Below are 23,386 nucleotides of genomic sequence, written 5' to 3'. Positions count from 1 at the left end.
AGACAGTAATAATAGCTAGAATTGCTAAGCATTTCTCGTGTGGTAGTGCTATTCTAAGGCCCTGACGTGCACAGTTGCACATAATCCCTGTGACGGCCCTGTGAGGGGGACGGCTTGTTTTCATTTTGTGGATGGGGAAACTGAGGCACAGAGCAATTAAATAGCCAGTCCAGAGACCACAGGAGGACACCTCCCAGATTTTTCCTTGTTCTGCTGTTTGCAAATTAAGTCCCTCACTTTGAGTCAACACTTAGTCTTTGATCATTTTTTAACCGCACTCACAGTTTAATACTTCCAGTCGCTTTATGGATGGATTTGCTGGCAAATAGGTCAATTTTATGCTTCCTGTCACTTGATGTAGGTAAAGGGAAAGGTTTCTTATCTATAACTCTACAGGTAACTCTAATGACAGGAGATTGAGTAGATATTTGGTCTATAATTTAAAAACCTACTCAGGAGGAAGAAGGTGATCGAACCAATTCATTCTACGGACTATCAAGACATTATTCCCTTGGCTCAGATTGGAACAAAATCACTTCCAATGAAAAGGTCTCCTGGACCAATAAATCTACTGAGGTCAATGTTATGAATCTAGGGACTTAGAAAATAGCTCCTACTCTTATTCTGTCACTACACGTCCTCCCTGGGAAGTGGACCCCATGAGAATTATCAGAAGATGACGGTTTCAACAACATTCTCCTCAGTAAGTGCTGGCTGAGTCCAAGAAAGAAAGACAAAGACACAATGGAGGGAACATCCCTGATCCAGACTGTAGGCACTTTCTATCACTGACAAGTAAAAGGTCCAATGTGCACCATGATCCCACACCTGCCTCTCTCCTGCTAGCTGCCCTGCTCCCTGAGGAGCTTTCCTCTCCAGATCCCCAAAATGAGGCATGTGACCTCCTGTGAGACCAGACATACCAATCACCATTAAAAGGAGGGGTCTGTGATAAGACACAGGTCACAGGGCACTCCTGGTGTTCAACATGTAAGATCCTTCCACACCAGGAACTCACCAGCAAACTGTAGAAGAACTCGTGGACGAAGAGCCCCATGGCGCAGATCAGCAGATATAACAAATGGTAAAGGAACTCAACATCCAGAACCATGGCTCGGTAGCCTCTGGTGAACGTTCCACAGTTGCCCACAAAGCTCATCAGAAAGATGATTTTATTGCAGACCTGAGAATAATGACAGGAACAGCCACATAAGAATGGATCATGCCGAACTTCAGACTTTGTGAGAGCTGAGGGCCATTTTCACTCAAGGTATTTTAGCAACTATACCCGAGCAAAGCACCCAAGTGCCCACCAAACACGCCAAGAACCATTTTGCAGATCTAAGTCATATCATTACTTTGCTTTTCAGGCATATTTCAAATTACGTGGTAGTCAAATAACTTCAGGAGCAACAGTAATCAAGTGGCATTTGTATGTGACAAAAACAAAATTAACACATACTGAAATTATGATTTTCGAAATGAGATATGAATCATTTCTAACATTCTTATATGACTTAGTCAAACACAGAAGTGACCTCAATCTATGAACCCTGTGATCAGCATAAATATTAGCATTTTCTGAATTTCTGTTACATTCTAGGCATTATAAGGGTTGCAGTGTAATGAGAAGCAGTTGGTTTTTGTCTTTTATTACTCCTAATTCATAGGGGAAATAAGAATTTTCTGGAGGAAAAAAACAGTAAGGGAGACTTCAGGATGAATTGTATACCTCTGCCCCCTCTTCTGGGAATAACTTATAATTTTCCTTTGGGGATCTGTCCCTTTCCATCTATCAGTCCTTGAAATCTGGGCAGGGCTCCATCCCAGTTGATTGGAATATACTACTTCCCGGGCAATGTGGATTGGTTCAAGGACAGTCACATGACCAAATGGAACCAATGATACCCAATGAAACCTTTTGCAGCAAAAGACAACTTTGTTCTTTCCTTCCGACCTTGAACCTGACAGAAAGTAAGCTTTGAAGCTGCTGGCATCCATCTTGCCATACCACTGAGCCTCGGGGTACAATCAATGCAGACCCAAAAGACGCAACTGGATGCTGAGGCTACTGCCTGGGCAACGGTATTCAGCTGCACCTAAAGCTAGGATCTTCCTTTCTCAGTCACATGAAACTATGCATTTTCTCCTTTGCTTAGACTGGCATGGATTAGGTTTCCCGACATTTGTAACTGGAGGTCGATCTACTCTGTTATAGTCCCACCTTGAATAGAAACCCCAAGCCTAGAACGCTGTCTCTAGCAACATGTTGACAGAAAAACTCGAACCAAGAGAAGGCTGAAGAGAAAGCTTTTCAGATGTATTCGGTGAAACCATCTTCTGCTGCCCTAGCTACATTGGCTGTAGGTACTAGGGAAATTCTGCCAGTTAATCTGGTGGGTCAGTGTAAGTGAGCTTCTCAGCAATCAGATAAGAGCGAAAGCCCACACCCAAAGAGAAAGTCAGGCTTTCTCAGACAGGATAAAGATTCAGTCTACCAGTTTTGATTTTTTCTAGTATTCCAGCTGTCGGTAGTACAGGATCTTTCATAGGGTGAGGGAGCATCACTGGCTCTGGATGATCTGTGTTGATGAGGTTTGGGGAGGGCGGGGTGGGGGGTGGGGGATGGCCATGCTCTGGTTTACATTCTAGGACCTCAAAACTGCCAGGGCTATGAACAGCTCAGCAGAGCAATTCACTTCACTTGAATCCACTCAAGCCCCTTAACAACTTCTGCCCTGGTTGCCTCTATTGCTTCAGCAGCAAATAAGGGTTCTCAGTCTTGGTCCAAGACCAGTGTCCTCACCTCCGACGGACCCTGCTTAAGGAGTCTGACATCTGGCTTCCGGCCCCACCTCCCCACCGTAGCAGCTCCGCCCCAGTCTCTAGGACTCTGCCAGGGCACATGCAGCAGTCTGTCTGCCCTTAGCACCTAATCCCAGCGCCTGCAACATGACAGGGCTCAGCAGCCCCCCTTTCCCAGTGCCCCCCCCCGTGTCTCCCTTCCCGCCCCCGTGCCTGGCTGTCAGGACACCACCTCGTCCTGCTTTGCCAGCCCCTGCAGGCCAGCATACCTTCTCTGCCCAAAGCCACCCTTTGGTCTCCTACATACTCCACGTGATCACTTCCCTTTTTTGGTTCACTCTGAACAGTTACTTATGCTAGTTATTTCAGCTCTCCCCACTCAGCTAATGTGACTAGAAATGGCAATTAATTGTCTAATTTAAGTCTTTCCCCCAACTGATGTATGTAACAGAAGAGAGAACCATGCAATGATTAAAGCCCAGAAACACAAAACAACCAGACGGCCGACACAGGACAACCACCTCTGAACTGCTGAGTTTTCCCCTTTTTCTTTACTTGTTTATTCTGTATTTCCTTCTTAAGTGGCTTCCTCTTCCCTTATGCAGCACTGATGAGTCTTTGTCACTCTGCTCATACATTTCCAAATGCCACAGCTAACATCAATGACTTGCTTTGTCACCTCAAGCCTAGTAAGTCGACAGTTTAAGTGCGTTTTCACCCTGAAAACTAGGTCTCCGCATGACTTCCTTTCTGTCCGTTGCCTCGTTCTTTTTCCAGTCATGTGGGATTGAAGACGTGGAGCTGGAATCGCCTCCCTCGTCTCCCCGTCAAGACGGTCACGCCTTCTCGGCCTGGAGAAGAGACCCCAGCGCAAGGTGCCCCCATGGCTTTCTGGTGTAAGGCTTGGCCTCTACACCCACCGCACATTACTGTTTCCTTTACAGCTGTGGCATCAGTCCCTTCCTTCCTGCTTCCACACAATGACCAAGACCCGGGCTTGTCACGCCTACTCACAAGCTCTGCTGGGGGTCCTAAGTGGTCCACCTGCCTCCAGTCCCTCCCACTTGAATCCACATCACATGCCACTACTTGAGGGCATTTTGCCAAGAATACTTCTTTGTATATACCATGTCTTTGCTCAGAAAAACTTGAGTCATTTCCCACTACTGGGAATAGAGTTTCCCAACCTATATTCTACCACACTAATTCCACGTGATACTTAAAATGTGGGCCAGTAAGTTTAGGAAACACAGATACACTGTTTCCCTTTCTTAGAGATTCATAACCCTTATCGTGCATGTTAAAGTGTCTCAGAAATCCTACAGTAAAAACCCTTTTATTTTGTTTAATGCAGCCTCTCCCTCACTGACTGGATCATGGAACCCCCTTCTCACCTAAGATTTATCAACTTGAAACATGCTCTGGAAGTGCTGACCTGGAGGATGAGGTCCAAGGGCATTCTCCTCAAATGCAGTGCCCTGGTGACCTGTACCGGGGTCAGGTCCCACACAGCCCTCCCTGAACCACACGGAGGGGAGCTCTACTGCTGGCCACCTCTTCAGAGTGTCCTGGGCCTTCCCTACTGCTTCGGCCTGTGGGGCGTCTTGGAAAATGCTCTTCTCTATCCCTGCTTTCGGGCCCATCCTTTCCATTCTACAACAGAGCTGCAATCCTGCCTCATCCCCTGGGGCTCACTGGCTTGAAGTGGTCCCTGCTCCCCTAATGTCCTTGCTGCCTCTGCCATATGAACACACCCATTTGGGGACACTTACTGATGCAACGAATTACTATATTAGTCTTATTTTGTTACATCACTTCCATTTTTGTACAGTGACCTTAGCTTCCTTATATGACCAGGGCAGAAACCTCTGGAAAGCAGTTTCAATCCCCACACTGCCTCACATATCCAAACTTTCTACTTCTGTTCACCAGGAAACCCCTCTGATTTATGGTCCTGTGTCAGCTGTCTCCACTTGCCAAGAAGTCCCCCTGCAGGGTCAGTTGGCACTTATCCTTCAACTACAGTGAAGGAGCACTTTCAAACTTCACCACTGACTTCGAAATAACGGATCTGCTCCTCACCTGTATATGTGCTCCATTTCTGTTTCAGCGATTCCTCCTGCCTCTTCTCTTGATTCTGTGTGGCCCTCACACAAGTGGGTGTGCTGTATTAATATCTGATCATTTGACGTATTACACTGGCTAAAATCTCCCGTCCCAGCAAAGCTTTGACCTGACTGGGGGAACTAATTTACATCTCAACTTCTCTCCCTCTTCCTCCCTTACTTCTGAGAGGGATTTTCCCTAAAAAGGAGACTATCAATGCCCAGATAACAGATTAAGAGGTTCACTGGACCATGAGAAGGTTAAGAGGGAGATGTCCACCCACACTGCTCTTGCTTCTGCTATTTTAACAGTTGACCCCAACAGTCTTTTTTCTGCCCTGAAAACACAGGAACCAGAATGGAAGGCGTTCCTGTTTGCATGTCAACAAGCAAGTGGCCATGAAGGTATTCCTACTTACGTTGAAAGCTCCCAGAAGAAACAACGTGGGTTGTAACCCAACCGAAAATATCAACCGGAGAATTGTGGAGGCAATTAAGGCCCGGATGCCATGGGGCTTGGGGAGGGCAATGACAATGGCCAGAGAGATGAGCATGGCTGTCCACAGCAGTCCTGACCAGTGTGGCTCCAGTGTTCCTGGAAAGACAAGGTGGGGCTCTCAGAGATCAGCATTTCACCGAGTAAGCGAAGACAGACCAAAATGGGTATAATGACACTTTCTTCAATTAACAAATGGGCCTCATTGTCCAAACTCTTGCCTCCAATTCTGTGCCCCTCGACATAACCCATCATACCCATGTCTTCTCACTGGCAAGCCTTGACCAATGTTCGTTCTACCTGGGGAATTCTTCTCCCCTTCCTATTCATCTTAGGTCTTCACCATCAACTCATCCCCACCTCCTTCCTCTTCAGAAAACTCTGCCAGGTGCCCCTCACTCTCTGTGTTCTCATTCCCCACCCTGGTCATCCGTATACAACACTATTTTTCTGGGTGTCAGTTTACCTGTCTTTCTCTACCCTCCACCCCTACCCTAAATGCCCCCCAGCCAGGTTCCAAATTCCCTGAGGGAAGCACTGGGCACCCAGTAGGAACTAATCAGATGAATTTGTTCCATCAATAAAATCCATACATGTATCACATTTCACTCTTCAGGAAGACGAACTGGAAGCCTAAACTTCTAATTTCTATTAAAAGTATGCAAAGGAAAATTGCAGGTCTCCTGCCTGAATCAGATTTCTTCAAGGGAAGGAGGAAGGCAACTTCCGTATCATTAACATCATCCTACAATTAGATTATCCTTGTAGTCAAAGAGCTTATACCAGTTTTTGTCATCTCTTGCTATTTCAAGTTCTATTTAGAGTGTCCCACGAGACGGCTTAGTTATATAACATGAGCCAACACGGCTAAAAATATAGTTCTGTAAAACACTCATTAAAAAAAATAAAACCCTATTTCAAATGCTGTCACATTTTGAGTCTCCTTCAGATGTAAACAAGCAGCACTACATGATCAAGGCCACTTATATAAAGGAGTTTCGCTTCTCCAGAACTGCTGGGATTGAAGCCCCACCCAGGAAAGAGACTTGCTTGCGAGTTACAGCTCTTCCACGAGCCTGCTGGCTGCCCTAGTTCACTCTGTCCATGTCTGCCGAGACACTTTTTCTCTAGAAACTGTTCCCCCCACTCCCAACCACTTCCCTCTTCCCTTTTTATATCCTTCAAAAGGAAAACCTGATTAGAAATGGGCACAGAGAGGCAGAAGCTTCTGGGAAATTCAGGAAGACATGGATATTGAGGCATATGTCACTTCCTGTGCATTTAACAATGGTTAGGTATCACAGGAAGCTGTTGACACTGATCCTCATTTATTTGATCCTCCCATCCAGCTGAACAATTGTCTTCACTGTACTCTGGAGGAAACAGAGTCTTGGTTACATGTCTTGCCCAAGGTGACAGAGCACATGGCTGGAGTGTGTAAGCCTCTGAAGTTGATGGTCCTTAATGGCCAATTAAAAAAACAACAACAACGCATAAAACCCACCAATTTTAAGCTCATAACGTGATGAGTTCTGGCAGTTTATATAGTCATAGACCACAAGTAACTGCCAACACAATCCAGATGTAAGCATTTTTCCGACCCTACAGGGTTTCCTTGTGTTCTTTGCAGCTGCCCCATCTCCACCCTGACACAACCACTGACCTCCCTTCCATCACTAGGGCCTTGCATTCTCCACAATTTCATAAAAATGGAAACATAATCATATTAGTAGGTAGGCTTTTAATTCTTTCACTTAACAAATTTCTGAGATTCAGTCAGGTTATTTTGTATGTAAGTATTTTGTTCTTTCTGTCGGCGTAATATTCCATAGTATGGATATACCACAATTTACTTATCCACTCAACAATTAATGGGTATTTGTTGTCTCCAGTTTGTGTTCTTATAAATAACGTTACTGGGAACATTCAAGTACACATCTTGAAACTGGCGTAAGTTTTTGTTTCCCTTGGGCAAATGCATGGAAATAGATATGTGGATCATAAGAATATGTTTAACTTTTTAAGACACAACCATACTGTTTTCCAGAGTGAATGCACTATTGTGTAGTACATGGGGTTCCACTTGCTCTAAGTCAGCACCAATACTTGGTGGAATCAGTGTTTCTATGTATGTGTATATATAAATATGTATCTGTTTTTTCAGTATTTTCAATTGTAGCCATTCTAGTAGGTTTCTAGTGGCATGCCATTGTAGTTTTCATTCACATGTCTCTGATAACTACTGATAATGAATATCTTTTTAAAAAAATTTTTTTAGCATTTATTTATTTTTGAAAGACACAGCATGAGCAGGGGAGGGGCAGAGAGAGAGAGGGAGACACAGAATCTGAAGCAGGCTCCAGGCTCTGAGTTGTCAGCACAGAGCCTGACATGGGGCCTGAACCCATGAACGGTGAAATCGTGACCTAAGATGAAGTCGTATGCTCAACCGATTAAGCCACCCAGGCATGCTCCCCACTCTTCTAAAAAAGTTTTTTAAACATGTGATGTTGAATATCTTTTTATGTGCTAATCCCCATTCTTCTGTGAAATATCTGATCAAATCTTCTGCCCACTGTTCTAACTGCGTAGTCTTTTTATTACTGAATTGTAAGAGTTCTTTATTCTGGATATTAGCCTTTGGTCAGATATATATTTTGTATATATTTTCTCCCAGTCCGTGTACTCTAAAGTGTCTCAGTCATTTTCTCTAAGTGTCTAATCACCATCTGGGGCACCTGGGTGGCTCAGTTGGTTAAGTGTCTGACCTTGACTCAGATCATGATCTTGTGGTGAGTTCTGAGCCCCATGTCAGGCTCTGTGCAGACAACTCAGAGCATGGAGCCTGCTTAGGATTCTGCATCTCCCCCTCTCTCTGCCCCTCTCCTGTTTGTACTCTTTCTCTCTCTCAGAAATAAACATTAAAAAGATTTTTTTTAATTAAAAAAAATCACCATCTTAAACTGCCTAAAGATCTCAGCATAATAAATGGGACCAGTACAGTGGATGTACCTAAATCCTGAAGAGGCCAAAATAAAAACCTGTTGTCTCCTGACTATAAAAGCAGTGTTAAAAAATGCTAGATTTTAAAAAACCAATTATAGAAAGACATCTTTAAGACAATTGGAGAAACATGAATATGGACAGGCTATTACATGATTTACTGTTAGTTCTGTTAGATATGATAATGTTATGGTAATTATACATATTTTGAAATATTCTTAGAAGTTAGAGATGCACACTGAAATATTTATGGGCAAAACAACAAGATGTCTAGACTTCTTTAACATCTTTCAAAATACAGTTGGAGAATAGATGAAATAAGATTGACAAAATGTTGGTAGTTGTTAAAGCTGGGTTAACAGATACATGGCAGTGAATTAACTGTTATTATTTGTGTGTATATTTGAAACTTTCAAAAATGAAAAAGTTTAAAAGGCAGTAATACATTTGCTTTGATCATAGTAGCATGCTCACAAGTTCAGTAAACAATGTGAATCTGCCCAGGTTTCATGCTTTCCAAAGGCTGTGTGACTCATCAGTTCTAAAATAAAGGGGGAAAAGGATACTTTTGAAAAGGAGCTTTTAAGGCCACCAGTATTCTTGGTAGCCAGAGGCCTAATAAGCCACAGAGCCATATCAGCACTCATAAAAAAAAAAAAGGGGGGGGGGGACATTCAACTGGGACATTTTGGAAATCCTGGTTTTAGGGTTCAACATGAACAAATACTCATCTCAAAGAAATACTTTCAGGTAACCAACCAGATCTTATTTCAAGGCAGGCCTAACACACCCCTCTTCTTGAAGATGGTTAATAGTGAACATAGAAGATGCCCCCAACATGTCTTACAAAAGAGAAAAATAAATCTGAGGGCGAATTGATGTGTTGGAAGTGAGCTCAGTCACTGTATAATGGAAAAGGCTTCCTGAGGTCAGATCAATCTCCTTCTTTCCTGGGAGATCTAATTATGCTTTTCAATTTAATCCATCCACATGAAGTTTCTAAAGCCCGCACTGCCCAAACAGAAAGTCTCAACTACTACGGATCAACCAGATCACCACTGTAGAATTGGAGGGACTTTTAACAATCATCTCCTCACTGGGTCTTGAACTTGTATGGGCGGGAAACAGGATGCCCCCGAGATCCTGACTGGGTCAACCACTATTTTTCTCTGAACCACACGGCAATTCCCCAATTCACACCAAGGTTTCCCAACTACTGGGTCATTTTAAGTATCTTTTAATAGAGAGGATAAGGAAGACTAACGGAAGCTGCCTGCCCAGAGTCACGTGGTAAATGAGTGGCAATCAGGCCTGGATGGTGACTCTGGACTTTGTAGATCAAGTATGCCGCTGCATGAGGCTTACCATGGAAGGGGAGGGGAGCTGTCAACTGCCTCCCTTCAGACAAGGTCCTCAACGTTTCCACAAACGACCAATGAAGAAAATTGTCAAGGTGTATAATAAAAGCTAATTTTAAGTGTTGTGAAAGAAATGGGGAATAAAGGAAAACACATCCAAGGTAATGGTTGAAGAGTCAGTGATGATAAGCATGACAACTTTCCTGAAATGGAAAGAGGGCAAGGCTCTTCTGTCACTCTATTTCACGCTCTTATCTCTGCTGACCGGCAGCCTGGCTGAGCACATGTCCTCTCCGAGCAAACCTCACAGCCCTGTGGATCTGCAGAATCTTTTCACACAGGGGTGTTTATGATCCCTGACATGGCACTTAAAAGGAAAATACCCCCAGACTTGTGTTTAGGTAGTGCTTTTGGGGGGGGGGGGTGTGGAAATCACTCAAACAAGGATTTCAAGGTAACTGAAGGCCAAGCAGAAAAGCTAACTCCTCAAATGGGTATGTTGGATACCTAAATATCACAGAACAAGTTACCACTTTCAAAATGGACCTTAAATAGACTGTAAGTATAGACATGCTGTCTCATCATGTATACCCATCTGCATTATTAGGCTCAAGAGCTAAGCCTGGAACTGCTCTACTGTTTTGGTGTCTTACTTTTGGGCTCCATTCCCTGTATTTCACAAAAGGTGGCTACTGGTCAGTTGTTACATAGGTACATGAGACAATCTGCCAGGTAGGTCTGATGAAAAATGTAGCTGAGAAAGAGATCTCTCAAGAGGCTGTACAACATGTCAGAAAAGGGGCCATGGATGTATAACAGGAGAGGGGCTTCTGCTGGGCCCCAGAACCCCGCAAATGTAAATAACTCTAGAACACTGTCAAGCAAATGGAGGAGCCACAAAGAGAAAAATAAATGGCCCTCCTGACTTGTTTGCCTGTTCTCAGAGAAATATGTAGAATGCACATGGCAGGGGACTGGAAAGAGAGAGGGGCTGGGGAGGATATCCATAAAGATCATGGACATGTTCTACTGCGAGAATGATGGCATAGAGCTCTTAATAGCCTAACCATCCAAGGAGGTGCAGTCTTTAGTCATTCAAGTCCTGTCTCATCAAGCCCCCTGCCAAAAAAAAAAAAAAAAAAAAAAAAGAAAGAAAAATTCCAGACATGCCTTACAAATTCTTTAGTTTGAAATTAATTCTCTAAATATGGGATGGGGAAAATCATCTACAGGACTGAACATCAAAATGTCTATGTTCTGGGGCGCCTGGGTGGCGCAGTCAGTTAAGCGTCCAACTTCAACCAGGTCACGATCTCGCGGTCTGTGGGTTCGAGCCCCGCGTCAGGCTCTGGGCTGATGGCTCAGAGCCTGGAGCCTGTTTCCGATTCTGTGTCTCTCTCTCTGCCCCTCCCCCATTCATGCTCTGTCTCTCTCTGTCCCAAAAAAATAAATAAACGTTGAAAAAAAAATTAAAAAAAAAAATGTCTATGTTCTAGGGTTAGCCTTGCCACTAGCTAGCTGTGCAGCTTTGGCTAAATCCCTCAACTTCTCTGAGACGAGAGTTTCCCAATATCTAAAACAAGGAGGTTGACTGAGACTATTTCTTACAGGTTTCGGAGTGTACAACTTCTTCTCGGTCTTTCCTGCTAGATAAATGTGGACACAAAATTTATATTGTTTTAAGTGAGATTTAAAACTAAATCTGTGGTAAAAGCTGCAATCCCATCTTGTCTGGAAATGGGTAACTGAGATCCTGTAATATTGCACCAATACTTCCAGGGATCATATTTAAGATGCAAGTCATAACCTTCCTGCTACTTCTAGTAGTTTCTTTGAAACAGAAAATATGGGTACCTCCTCGAACTCCTTTAAATGGGTAGAAAAACGCCACAAGCAGGTTCATCAGGACAGCCAGGTTAAATGAAATGCTGCTCCAGAAAGACATGTTGCGGGCACACCAATACAGAACGGGCTGGGCTGTGAAAACAAAGACCAGACCATGTAAGGTTCGATTCAGAATGCTGGGAATCCCACTTGGCCCTTCCTCCCGCTCTGCCCCACAAGCCCACTTTTGTTCCTAGTTTTTACCACAACAGTAAGAAAAATGATCATTTGTTTTGAGGTTGACTCACAGGCTCACAACGACATCAGATTGGTTTATTTCTGTTTGGAGTACTTTTTGGAATTTGGGGTCAAGGAAGCAAAGAAAAGGAGAAAAGTTGGAACATCTAAAAACCCTGCATGCCCCAGTCAATACCACCAGTTATGGAATCTGGGGGTTGTCCAGAGTTCATGCACTGAATCCTCAATCAACCACTGAATCTGGGACCAGAGGAGATGCTCAGACAGACCCAAGAACTTAATCAGCCTTTTAGAAGTGTGGGGCTCCAGTTGGAGGGACACAGAGCATCCAGAATTGGCCAAGCTGGGCTCCAGACTAGGGTGGCTACCATTTCCATACTCCTGTCTTGCTCAAAATCCTCCACTAACTTACAGATCCTTTGCCTGACATTGAGCCATCTGCCCTTTTCCTCAAGTCTAATGATCACGCCAGGGGCAGGGAGCTGCTGACTTGGGAAGTGAGCAGCAGAGCTCCCATTCTCAAAGGCTACCATGGAGAGAGGATGTGGTACCAAAGCCATCACTAATAGGCGAGACACACTTTCCATACTGCTGCCATCTTATACAGGCAATACCACACTGGCTGGGCATGCTCAGTGTTAGAACAACAGGCCTCTGGCCACATAGTGTGTGGTGGTGCTTCCTTTTCCACTGAATTCTTTTCCAGTGGTGCCTTATACTTCGGATGATGCTCAAATATAGATATGGTAGGAATAATTTCAGTCTCCATGCCAGAAGCAGAGTTTCTAATAGGTAGACTCATTCAACATTATCTCCCTCCAAACAAGTATGGAGTATGGGAGAATGGGTCTCTATGGTGTGTTTCTCTTTCCCAATGAAATCATCACTTAACTTTAGGACAGCAGCCAATGACATATTCAATGGCCCTATAATGATGCCTAGAGCAGCAGCCAAGTCTTTGAAAGCTTCTCTCCAAAATAAAGTTATGCCACAATTAAACAGAGCCCTGGGTAATTTAATAATTGCTCAATTCATGTTTGTACTTGGGAAACAGGAAATATTTCCAAAGTCTAGAGTTTTAGGGTTACAAGCACCATCTACTTTAAAAATCTCTCCTTTTACAAATGAGGGAAACTGAGGCCCAGCAGGGGGTGGAAGTTATGGAGGAGATATCATCACCCAGGTCAGTGATCCTTTGGGGCTAGTGACAAGGACAAAGGTAAGTGGCTCATATCAACATTCAGAAGAGGAGCTGACCAGAATTCAGTCAACCTTCAGTAACAATTAACTTTTTTTTTTAAAAGCAAAGTGGTGAAACAAATTTAAGATGACAAATCATCTGCCCTGGAAACAATAGATACTAGTGTTTCTTCTGGGAATGAAGCCCATTTCTGATCTGGATATGTAGACTCCAGAAGAGCTGGGTGGCAAGAATGGCAAAGGGTTGGTAATGGTTGAAACTGAGCGGTGAGTACATGGGAATTTATAATGTCCTCTCCACGTTTGCATATTTGTAAAAAGCTCGTATGGAGTAAAAGAAAAATAGGAAATGGCAAAGCTCAGTAATGGTCTATGTAAGCCAAAATTCTCTTCAGAGGGGCTCTCAATATCAAATATGAGAGCAGCCACTGTAGGATGCTTTAATTGTAATAAATGACCCTCAACTATGGCATGCAGCTCACAAATAAATCATGTGTTTATAAAGCTAACACACTTGAACTGTAGTATCATTCTGAATATGATGAATATTCAGTCCTTCAAATCAACTAAGTATCTATCCAGGTGCAAAAAGATACTTAGAGACCAACCTTGACACTCACTGTCTTCTATTTACACATGAAACTGTGATCCCATTTAACTTTCCAGACTCTTTTTTCTCCTGCTTCTCTTCCCCAGATAGGCCACCTTTACATCCCAGTCTAGTGATGCTCCCTGAATGCATGTGGTACCTTGAGCCTCTGTGCACTGTCCCCGTGCTATTTCAAAAATATGTCCCCAAAGTCTTTGATCCTCTCCTTTTCAAGGGGTGCAGCTTATCCCCTTTCCCTTGAGTGTGGGCTGGACTTAGTCACCACTTCTAAGACAGTACAGAAGTGATGGGCGTGTTTCCTGAGACTAGGTCATAAAAGGCACTGCAGCTTCCTCCTTTACCTCTCCTCAGTCATGTGCTCTGAGGAAACCAACCACCATTTTGTGTGGAACTCAAGCAGCCCTACAGAGTGGCCCAGGTGTACAAGAAATGAGGCCTCCTACCAATGGCCACGTGAGTGAGCAGAGAAATGGGTCCTCCAGGTCCATCAAACCTTCAGATGAGGAGGGCCTGGCTGCCATCTTGACCGCAACCTCATGAAAAACCCTGAGTCAGAACAACCCAGCTGAGCCACTCCCAAACTCAGGACACTGAGAAACTGTGAGGAAATAGATATTTATTGTTTTAAGCCACTAAGTGTTTTTGTTTTTTTCATTTTTTAATGTTTATTTAGTTTTAAGAGAGAGACAGAGTGCAAGCAGGGGGAGGGGGAGAGTGATGGAGACTCAGAATCTGAAGCAGGCTCCAGGCTCTGAGCTGTCGGCACAGAGCCCGATGTGGGGCTTAAACACAAACCAGGAGATCATGACCTGAGCCAAGGTTGGATGCTTCCCCGACTGTGCCACCCAGGCACCCCTAAGCCACTAAGTTTTGAGGTAAGTTGTCATACAGCAATATAATGCAACTAATGTACATTGTGTGATGGGAAAATAGCAGCCCTCCCCACCCCCCCCCCCCAAGGATGTCCACATCCTCATTTTCAGAATCAATAAATATGTTACCTTTCATGGGAAAATGGACTTCACAGATGTAATACAGTTAAGGATCTGGAGATGGGGAAATTATCCTGAATTATCCAGTGGGCCCAACATAATCACAAACATGCTTACAAGCAAAGGAAGGGTGTGGGAGTGTCAGAGACAGGGTCCTGCAGTGTGAGCAGGGCTCTCCTGGCCACAGCTGGCTTTGCAGATGGAGGAAGAGGCCAAGAGCCAAACAATGCAAAAGCAGCCCCTAGAAGCTGGAAAAAGCTAGAGCCTCTAGAAGGCAGACAGTCCTGACAACACTTGAATTTTAGCCTGAGGAGAACCTTTGTAGGGTTCTGGCCTCCGGAAACGTAAGATAGTAAATGTATGTTATGGTAAGCCTCCAGGTTTGTGGTAATTTGTTACAGTAGCAATTGGAAATGAATACACCTTCCCTCTCCCCAAACTCTCAGGCTTGTGTTTATCCAAGTGCTATCTATCCTCCCAGATGCTGTTCAGTTCCCGCCTTTTCTCAGAAGGCTGCCTTTCCCATACTTCCATGGCATGTCACTGCTTAATTACAGTCCTGCTCATCATCAGGCGGCTCAATTATAGCCACTTAAAAATATGCCTGCGTTGCCTGCGCCCATCACATGATATGTTCACACAGGAAGGAATCACAGCTTAAACACCGATGAACCCCCGCTGCTGTACTCCGTAGCATGTTTTCTACTTAGGATGGGTAAAAGTTGGCTGAGTGGATATACCTACTACCTCACAGTAAAAACACAGAATGCCACGATCCCATTTAGGCAGGTCAGTCTAAATTACTGAACCCCAGGGCATCATGTGGTAACCCTCTTCTCCAGCCTTTGTGTCTGGGCTGTGCTCGGGGACCTGGACTCCAGAATTCCCTAGCTCTATTTGGATGGGTGTGATAACCATGAGGGAAAACCCCACACAGGAATACGTCAGCATATGTAACCGGGCCTCTGTTTCCCCTTTCATGATCTTCTCATTCTCTGAGCCCAGAGTTTTACTTCACTGGGGCTGGGAACTTCAGGAGAAGGTGTCAGAGAGGCATGGGTGAGAAAGGATGTCAACATATCGAACGGGCTGTGCGTGTGTGTGTGTGTGTGTGTGTGTGCGCGCGCACACACACACACGTGCATGTTCTGTGAGAAGAGCAGCGAAGAGGGCTTCAGGAGACCATAGGAATTGAGTATCATAAGATTTGCAGAAGAAATTACTAAGCAACAGCAGCCTGGGACAGACTTGACTTTTTACATCTGAGCCCTAGCTCCAGATGTACCAAAGCACAGGTGGTTCTGTGACACTTTCAGGAAAGGGGGAAGCAGCTTCATGAATAAAGCAGAAATTTTCTTCCTACAGATTTATTAGAAGAGAAACAGGCTACTAAGAGAGAAGAGTGTTTTTCATTTTAATTGCACTTCTAACGAGGGCATTTCTCCCCTCCCTAAATACGCATATCATGTTTCATCCAGTTACTGTTTTCAATTTCTCTTACCAGCAGATAGCTTTGAAGCCAATTAAAATCTTTCAGTTGACAACTATAGCTGTGTTTAAGCTATACTGAAACAAAGGCAGACTAAGCAAGAGGAGGCATTAGCTACAATGCAACACACATCGAAGGATGATGACGTGAGCACTCCACAATCAATGAGTCAATCAATCTTCATTCCCCACTTTGTAGGTGGGGGTCTGGGAGCAGTGAAGTCATCTGCTCAGGGCCACACAGCCAGTGGGGAGCAGAAGCGGAATGGAAGTGAGATTCCCCCACCTCTTGGGGCTGAGGTCTTCCTCCTGTGCCTGCGTGAAGACAACCGTCTCATAAAGAGTGATCACAAGGTATCTATCCTCACAAGAAAAGGTGAAAACCCTTCTGTCGGTTCCCAAGCCTCCTGGAGAGCCTAGCATGTATTTCTATGTTTTCATAGGCTCCCAGAATTGTGGGAATGAATATACCTGACCAGTCTTAGTAGACCCATACACTGATCAGAGCAAAGTCACAGTTTTAGTAACTATGGTGGAGGTCTGGATACGGGGATTCAGGATTATCCCTTGATGCAGGAATCGCAGACCACCCCAGTGAGGCTAAGAGCTGAAAACACAAGAGTGCAAAGTGGATAGGGTCTATGCCTACCTTACTTTGCTATTTTTTTTTCTGTGTTCACCTAAGCGTTGTGTTGTGTGGGTGTTCAAGGCTACTCATGGCGCTTGAGCTGGAGGAGCTTGGATGAAGGACACACTGATATCGGTTACAAGTGCACCCTAAATCTTCTGAAGTCCCTACCAAGGAGAACATGCAAGCTGGTCTTCTAAAGGCCTCCTGGCCTCTTGGTCAGACACCAAGCATGGGACTGGGTAACAAATGGGTGTGGCCAGGAAACATTTTCTTTACTTTTTCTTTCCTTCCTTCCTTCCTTTTTTAAAGATTTTGAGTATCTCTACATTCAATGTGGGGCTTGAACTCACGACCCTAAAATAAAGAATCGTATGTTCTACTGACTGAGCCAGCCAGATGCACCCCAGAAAACATTTTCTAAGTTCAAAAGTGCTGGATGATGAAGTAGCCTTAGAGATGAGTGAGAATGTTGTGGGGTGGAGGTGTGATGAGAACAGGTCTTCTGGCTGACGTGTGTGCACAACCCTCTTTGCCACTGGCCAAACCTAAGGGTGCAGGGAGGTAGGGAGAAGACTGGTGAAGTGAAAGAAGCATGCAGTGAAGGCTGGTCCGTTCTGGCTCAAGCTGGTGGGAGGCAGGAAGAGGACAGAAGCTCCCAGAAACTGACCTCCAATTCCGCTTCCACTCCTGCAGCCCCGCCCCGCACAAAGAGCCCAAAAGATCACAACTGTAGCTGGAATCCAGGGTTTCAAATAAAAAAACCTGGCTCCTGACTAACAGACAGAAATAAAGCACAGTCCTTTCTAAGTTGGTCACAACAGTTGGTGCGGAGTGTACTGTCAGTACTGAAGGATCCCATTAAAATCCTAATGAAAACCAGGAGCTGAGAAGCCCTCTGGGACAGCCCTATAAAAGTGTTTTAGATGAGTTATTTCAGCCCGACTGGCCAGGCATCGCAGTGGGACTAGGTGGTGAGCAACGATGTGTCTTATGTGGCAAATGATTCCACTGCCTATAAAATGATTACAGTAGAGTCTAAAACCTGAGCTACACCTGTAAAAGGGAGAGACCAGTGTCTTCAGAGCAGGTGAGCTAGTAAATGAGCAGTCAAGCTGGCTGAATTTCCTGCTCAAGTGCACCATCCTGAGAGCTCAAAGCCCTGCTTTTTCTCCCTTCCTTTTATTTTCTACATCAAGATACCAAAAAACGACATTCTAAAAGTCTTCCACAGAGCTCTCCAATCAAATAAAATCAAATGGTGAACGAAGGAAGACTTTTCTGGGGAGATGCCTCCCCAAGGCCAGAGCCCATTGATCAGCTACAAAGGTATCTAGGTCTGCCCGGCGCTCAGAGGTAGAAGTACTGTAAATTATTCTAGCTCTGGTCCAACTGGAGGCACACCCACCACCATCAAGCTGAGGTCTCTGAAACCCCAGGAGGACATCGCTCTGACGTGTTGTGGATGCAGTGCTGACCCACCTCTCAGTTTCTTTTGCCAGTTCATTTCATTGAAGAGGTCCTCGGACCGCAGGAAGAAGTCATTGATCTTGCTGCCTTGTTCATCCCTCTCTGTAGTATAGTATATTCGTAGTTTTGACTCCTTGGTTAGGAATTCACATATGCTGGGCACAGGGAACACAATCTGTTCCATGGTTCGGTCTAATCTGACAATCTAGGGTGGAAAAATAGAGGAGCTTTAACGGTCATTTTCAAAAACCTTTCACTGAGGATCTCTGCAATCGGTCATGGGCTCAGTATTCGAGACTGAATATAATACAAACCTGTTCTGGAGCCTTCTCAGACTGGGCTGTGTCTCTCAGATTTATATAAAAAACAGTTTGGGCAAGTCTCCAAGAAGACTTTTTGTTTATTTTGTTTTGTTTTTTAAGCTGAGACCCATTGCTTTTACTGTGATTAACTTTTGTCTCAATTTAAACTGTGTTTTGTGCATAAAACCAAATGAGGCTCTAGACTAGGGCTGTCCAATAGAACTTTCTGTAATGATGGAATGGTTCTATATCTAAGCATCTGCCCCGTGCAAAAGGTGGCCACTAGTCACACGTGGCCATTGAGCACTGGCACATGTGGCTAGTGCAACTGACAAACTGAGTATTTAATTTTAAACAGCCACACATGACTAATGATTACTATATTGGACAGTACAGCACCAGACTGTGGTGCAAACCTCTCCTAAACTTCTCTGATGGCAAAATTAGGTGTTTTCTTTTTTCTCCTAAATAGGAACTTTAAAAAAGAGAATTTTGGTTTATCCAGTTGCATTGGCCTCCTATGATGTCACAGCATCTAAGATGTACAGGGCATGAACTAGTACGGCCATTTAACACTGGCACAGCGTTCACTGTTCTTTGAACCAGCTATGTCGAGCCCTGGAGTAGACACCTTACAGGTTTTCTCTGTGCCCTTCCTAGACTGGCTCAATCTCCAGACAGGAGGTAGTCTGGTCAGGATTGTGCAGATTCTAGGACACTGTATTTAGTCACCACCCTGGGGAATTGGCATTTCAAAAGGGGTACAGGTTGTGGTACAATAGGAGCATGACCTCTCTTTATTCTTTCACCCCAGAGGCTGGAGAAGTCAGGTGAGGGCCAATGCCCTCTACAAGAAGATCTGGTTCTCACTTTTCCAACACTTTTGCTCCCTGACACAGCAAGGGAAGTGACTCAGGTCCAGTTGTAGTGGAAAAACCCTCAGACATGAGACAGGTTCCCACAGCCCTACCTCTATAAATTCTGGGAGGCACGATCTTTAGACCAGTGGTTCCCCAATCTAGCTGCAGATCAGGTTACAGGAAACTTCACTGTCATAATGATTCTGGTTCTTCAGTCAACCTCATTTAAATGGAATTGTGGTTTGAGGATTGGTGACTGGAACCTGCCCACAGGTGATGCTCCTATTTGGATAGGCTCAGGGACTGAGTCTTTACTGGAGTCTGCCTGTTGTGCAGTCAAGTGGCCTCTGGATCTTCCTAAGCTGAACGACTATGATGTGAGAAGTGCTTTTGTTGTCAAGAGGGAAAGGACGATGACACTGGAGGCCCCCTGACAAGAACTAAGTCCCAGACTCCAGACACACCCAGGCTAACTCCCATGATCAAAGCACTCTATGAGGAAGCCCCAGGGAGTAATGGGGTATTTTCCAGCTTTTCACAGGTAACTTCTTCAGGAAACTGGAAGAAATGGGTGGCTAGCCAAGGGTAGGATTTGAGAGCGAGGGACACCACGCTTGACCATTTCTCCTCATCATTTCATATCTGTCCACACCTCCTTTTCAGGAGACTTACAACCGGGAGTCAGGAGAACACACTTCAATCCCTCCCCAGCTCTAACAGGCCTGGGTGACCTTGTTCATGCCTTGGAACCTCATCAAGCTTCAGTCTTCTCTCAAGTGAACCAAGGAGCTCTGACATCCTACACTGCAAACACCTGAAGCCTGTCTTTTAAGGGCTCCAAAGGACAGAGCAGGGCTGCCATCAAGCTTCTCACTGTTAATAATAAATTAAGAGTATTTGCCCACATGCGCTGCCATGGTCAACTCATCAGTAAAATGACACATTTTATTACAACAGCCCAGACACCTGATACATTTGGTAAGAATATATTCTTAAAAAGTCTCTATCCTGAACATTTCATATGGCCCAAAGGAGTCTGTTAGCCCTTCAAAATCGCTGTTCCAGCAATGATCCTCAATCTGTGCACTTCTTTGTTAGCCAAACAAGGCACACCATGCCTCACTGCCTAGAGCCTGGAGACACAAGTCTGGGTTCAACGCAGGTAACAAAATGCACCCACAGGCTCTGGGGTCAGCCAGACCTGGATTACAACTGCAGTTCTGCCACTGTTAGCTGGGCAAATGACACGACCTCTCTGAGTCTTATTTCAGAGTTTCCCTTTCTGCAAAATGCAAGATGGCCCCATTGAGTTCACAGAGGATCAGTAAGGTATGGGGTGTGCGTGTGTGTGTGTGTGTGTGTGTGTGTGTGCATGTGTAATGCAGATCTGACTGTACCATTCCTCTTTGTAAAACTCTCCCTCAGTTCTGCATGGCTCTGCCAGTAGATCCAGACTTCTCAAAAGGATGGTGGACAGGATTCTGCGGGCCCAGAGCCACCGGTCTTTCCTTTCGGACTTTGTGTTGGTCACCGGTTTCCAGCTCCCCGTCTTCCCCTAGCGTCTCCCTCCTCAGGGCCTCCACTTGTCGTTATTCCCCAGGTGTGAGAAGCTCTTCTCTCCAAGCTCTGCCTGCTTCAATCCAATTTTTCCTAAGGTCTGTGCTTAAATGCCTTTCTTCAGAAAAGGCCTCTGTGACCAGCACAATCCATAGCAGGTCCCTCTGCTGGACTTTCTTACAATACTTTCTACTTGTCCTCACAGCCTTGTCAGAATGCATAACCAACACGTTGCTGTTCAGATGAATGACTGTGTGCCAGCCCCAGCACAGGGCAGAGCCCACTGCAGGCCCTCAACACAGGCCCGAGCCCTGAGTTCCCTCTGTTTTTACCTCTATCTGGGCTGTGTGCTTGGCATAAAACTCCAGAGCTTCATCCCCATCCACTTGGCCACCAGGTTTCAGCATGGTCTGGAGTTCTTTGTTATGCCGAGCCAACTAGAACACAAGTTCAGAAAACGGGGGGAGTCACTGTCACTTTGTGATGGGCACATGTGCGCCCCTTTCATTGTGGGGCATAAAGAATGCATCATACACAGTGGTAAGCTGAAGGGCAAAGATGGCGGGAGGTTTGCTACATCCTGTCAAGGTATGCTCTGCACAGCAGCTATTTTGGGAGCGTGGGACAACAGCATGGAGAAAACTCATGCCCACATGAGGTCCCACTTTCCCCCAATTTCTTCAGCCACGTGGGAGAGAGATGGGGTTTTCAGTACAGCCACACAGGTCTCCACTCAGAAAGTTCTGAAACCCACTGAGTGGCAAAACATGGGTAGTGGAAGAGATGTGGGACAGGAGATGGTTTTCTCTTCTTCTGCCAGCACGCCGTAGCAGGGCATACCATCCCACCCAATACTGTTACTGCTTTATTCCTAAGTCCTCTAGCCCAGCGAGGTGAAAGGGACAGGAAGCACAAGCCTGCAGCAGAGTTACAAGCTGCCCACACACATCAGCGAGCTCAAGGCATATCAGCCTCCAGAAAAAGAAAGTATCTTCAAAAGCCCAGACACTTGGGAAGAGAGTTATGAAACAGGGCATTCTGGTGCCAGGGTAGGAAGAATTACTACTCCCCACCCCCCACCCCCCAAAAGCAAACTCATAATGACAGGTTAGCTCCCAAAGATTTTTAAATGTGATAGGAGGCAAGGCAACTGAGGTTTATTTCTTAGATTGTTAAGATAGACTCATCAATATTTATGAAAAGCCTAAGACTCCTTTCAACTGTCTCCAAACACAGTTATAAACTATGTAAGTGTCAAGGCTCAGTGCGGAGGCTTTTAAGAAACGTGGGGATTTCCAAGGACACGACCCTCCCATGGGAAAATGGAAGAGCCCTGGAACTCGGGACATTGGGTCAGGCTGCCACGAGTACCTGTGAACCACATCACCATGAATACAAACAGCCCCAGGTTAAACCCTTAGGGGAGAACCAAGTTGAAGCGCACATTCTGCTGGGAATTCTGGCAGTGAAGGCAAACCGTGCCTGACGCGGGGACCCAGGGACAGGTCATACCTGATGAGCTAATATGTAGATGTTGTGCCCCACGTTCCTGGGGGAGGCAGCTCCGTCCTCACCATTTTCTCCATCCTCAAATTCCACTTCGCCTTGCATGTAGGCTTTCTTGATCACTTCCACCTGCAAGAGTGGTCAAACAAAGGAAGCTCCTGTTTCAAGGAAGACCCACACAGGACTGCCATCTTAGAGTCTGCCCTCTTGGGGCAGACAGTGCTCATCAGGCTCAGCATTTGCTTCCTATCAGGTTTGGACACAGCCTCAGAATCCTTCTCAACACGGTCACGGGCAGTCTCTACCAATCAACTTCCGCGGACATAAGAAATTAAACCCAGGTGCTATAACTAGGTATTATGTCTCCTTAGAAGGGGACAATGATTATAGAAGTTCCCTGAAACAATAAAATATGACACAAATGTAGACAAGAAGCCAGACTTTTCCTATCTCCACATTCCCTCCTACCATCTTTCTCCAACCTCCGACCTTTGCCATTTCAAGGGACAACTAGTAGGAAATCCACTAACCTTTAGCAAGAGCTAGCCAAACTGTCATCTCCAATTCCACATTTTCCCATCTACGTTTCTCTGTCCCTATTCCATGTAAAAATAACACCATCAACAAATAACATCTACTCAGGCCTTTCTCCGTGCCAAGCACACTGTGTTTAGTATTTCAACATTCTTTTGGGGAATTTAATACTCATCCTCATTTTATGAAATATCAACAATTCCCAGTTATTATGGATGAGGAAACAGACTCAGGGCAGTAAAGAGGCACTCCTGAAATCATATGGCTAATGAGCTGAGACTTGATCTCAAATGTGCTACCAGAGGACCCATGCATGTCACTGGTTTCACGCTCAGAGCACATTCCCTAGTAAATTTTTGTACTTGTCTACTGCTCCCACCTACCTCAGTG

General features: G+C 45.0%; 1 protein-coding gene across 5 annotated transcripts in view; it reads right to left on the bottom strand.

Annotated features, from left to right (window-relative positions):
* Positions 1 to 23,386, bottom strand: part of ITPR1 (inositol 1,4,5-trisphosphate receptor type 1) — a 328,507-nt gene that overhangs the window by 37,028 nt on the left and 268,093 nt on the right. For all 5 annotated transcript variants that reach the window (XM_047850329.1, XM_047850325.1, XM_047850327.1 and 2 more), the window contains 6 exons: positions 22,469 to 22,591; positions 21,289 to 21,393; positions 18,250 to 18,442; positions 11,622 to 11,744; positions 5,330 to 5,505; positions 1,019 to 1,183 (listed from right to left, as the gene is read on the bottom strand). In XM_047850329.1, coding sequence (XP_047706285.1) covers positions 1,019 to 1,183; positions 5,330 to 5,505; positions 11,622 to 11,744; positions 18,250 to 18,442; positions 21,289 to 21,393; positions 22,469 to 22,591 — 885 coding nt within the window. The remainder of the gene's footprint in view (positions 1 to 1,018; positions 1,184 to 5,329; positions 5,506 to 11,621; positions 11,745 to 18,249; positions 18,443 to 21,288; positions 21,394 to 22,468; positions 22,592 to 23,386) is intronic.

This window comes from Prionailurus viverrinus, chromosome A2 (genome assembly GCF_022837055.1).
Source record: "Prionailurus viverrinus isolate Anna chromosome A2, UM_Priviv_1.0, whole genome shotgun sequence".
Taxonomy (NCBI): Eukaryota; Metazoa; Chordata; class Mammalia; order Carnivora; family Felidae; genus Prionailurus; species Prionailurus viverrinus.
This window is presented reverse-complemented; position numbering and strand designations above follow the sequence as displayed.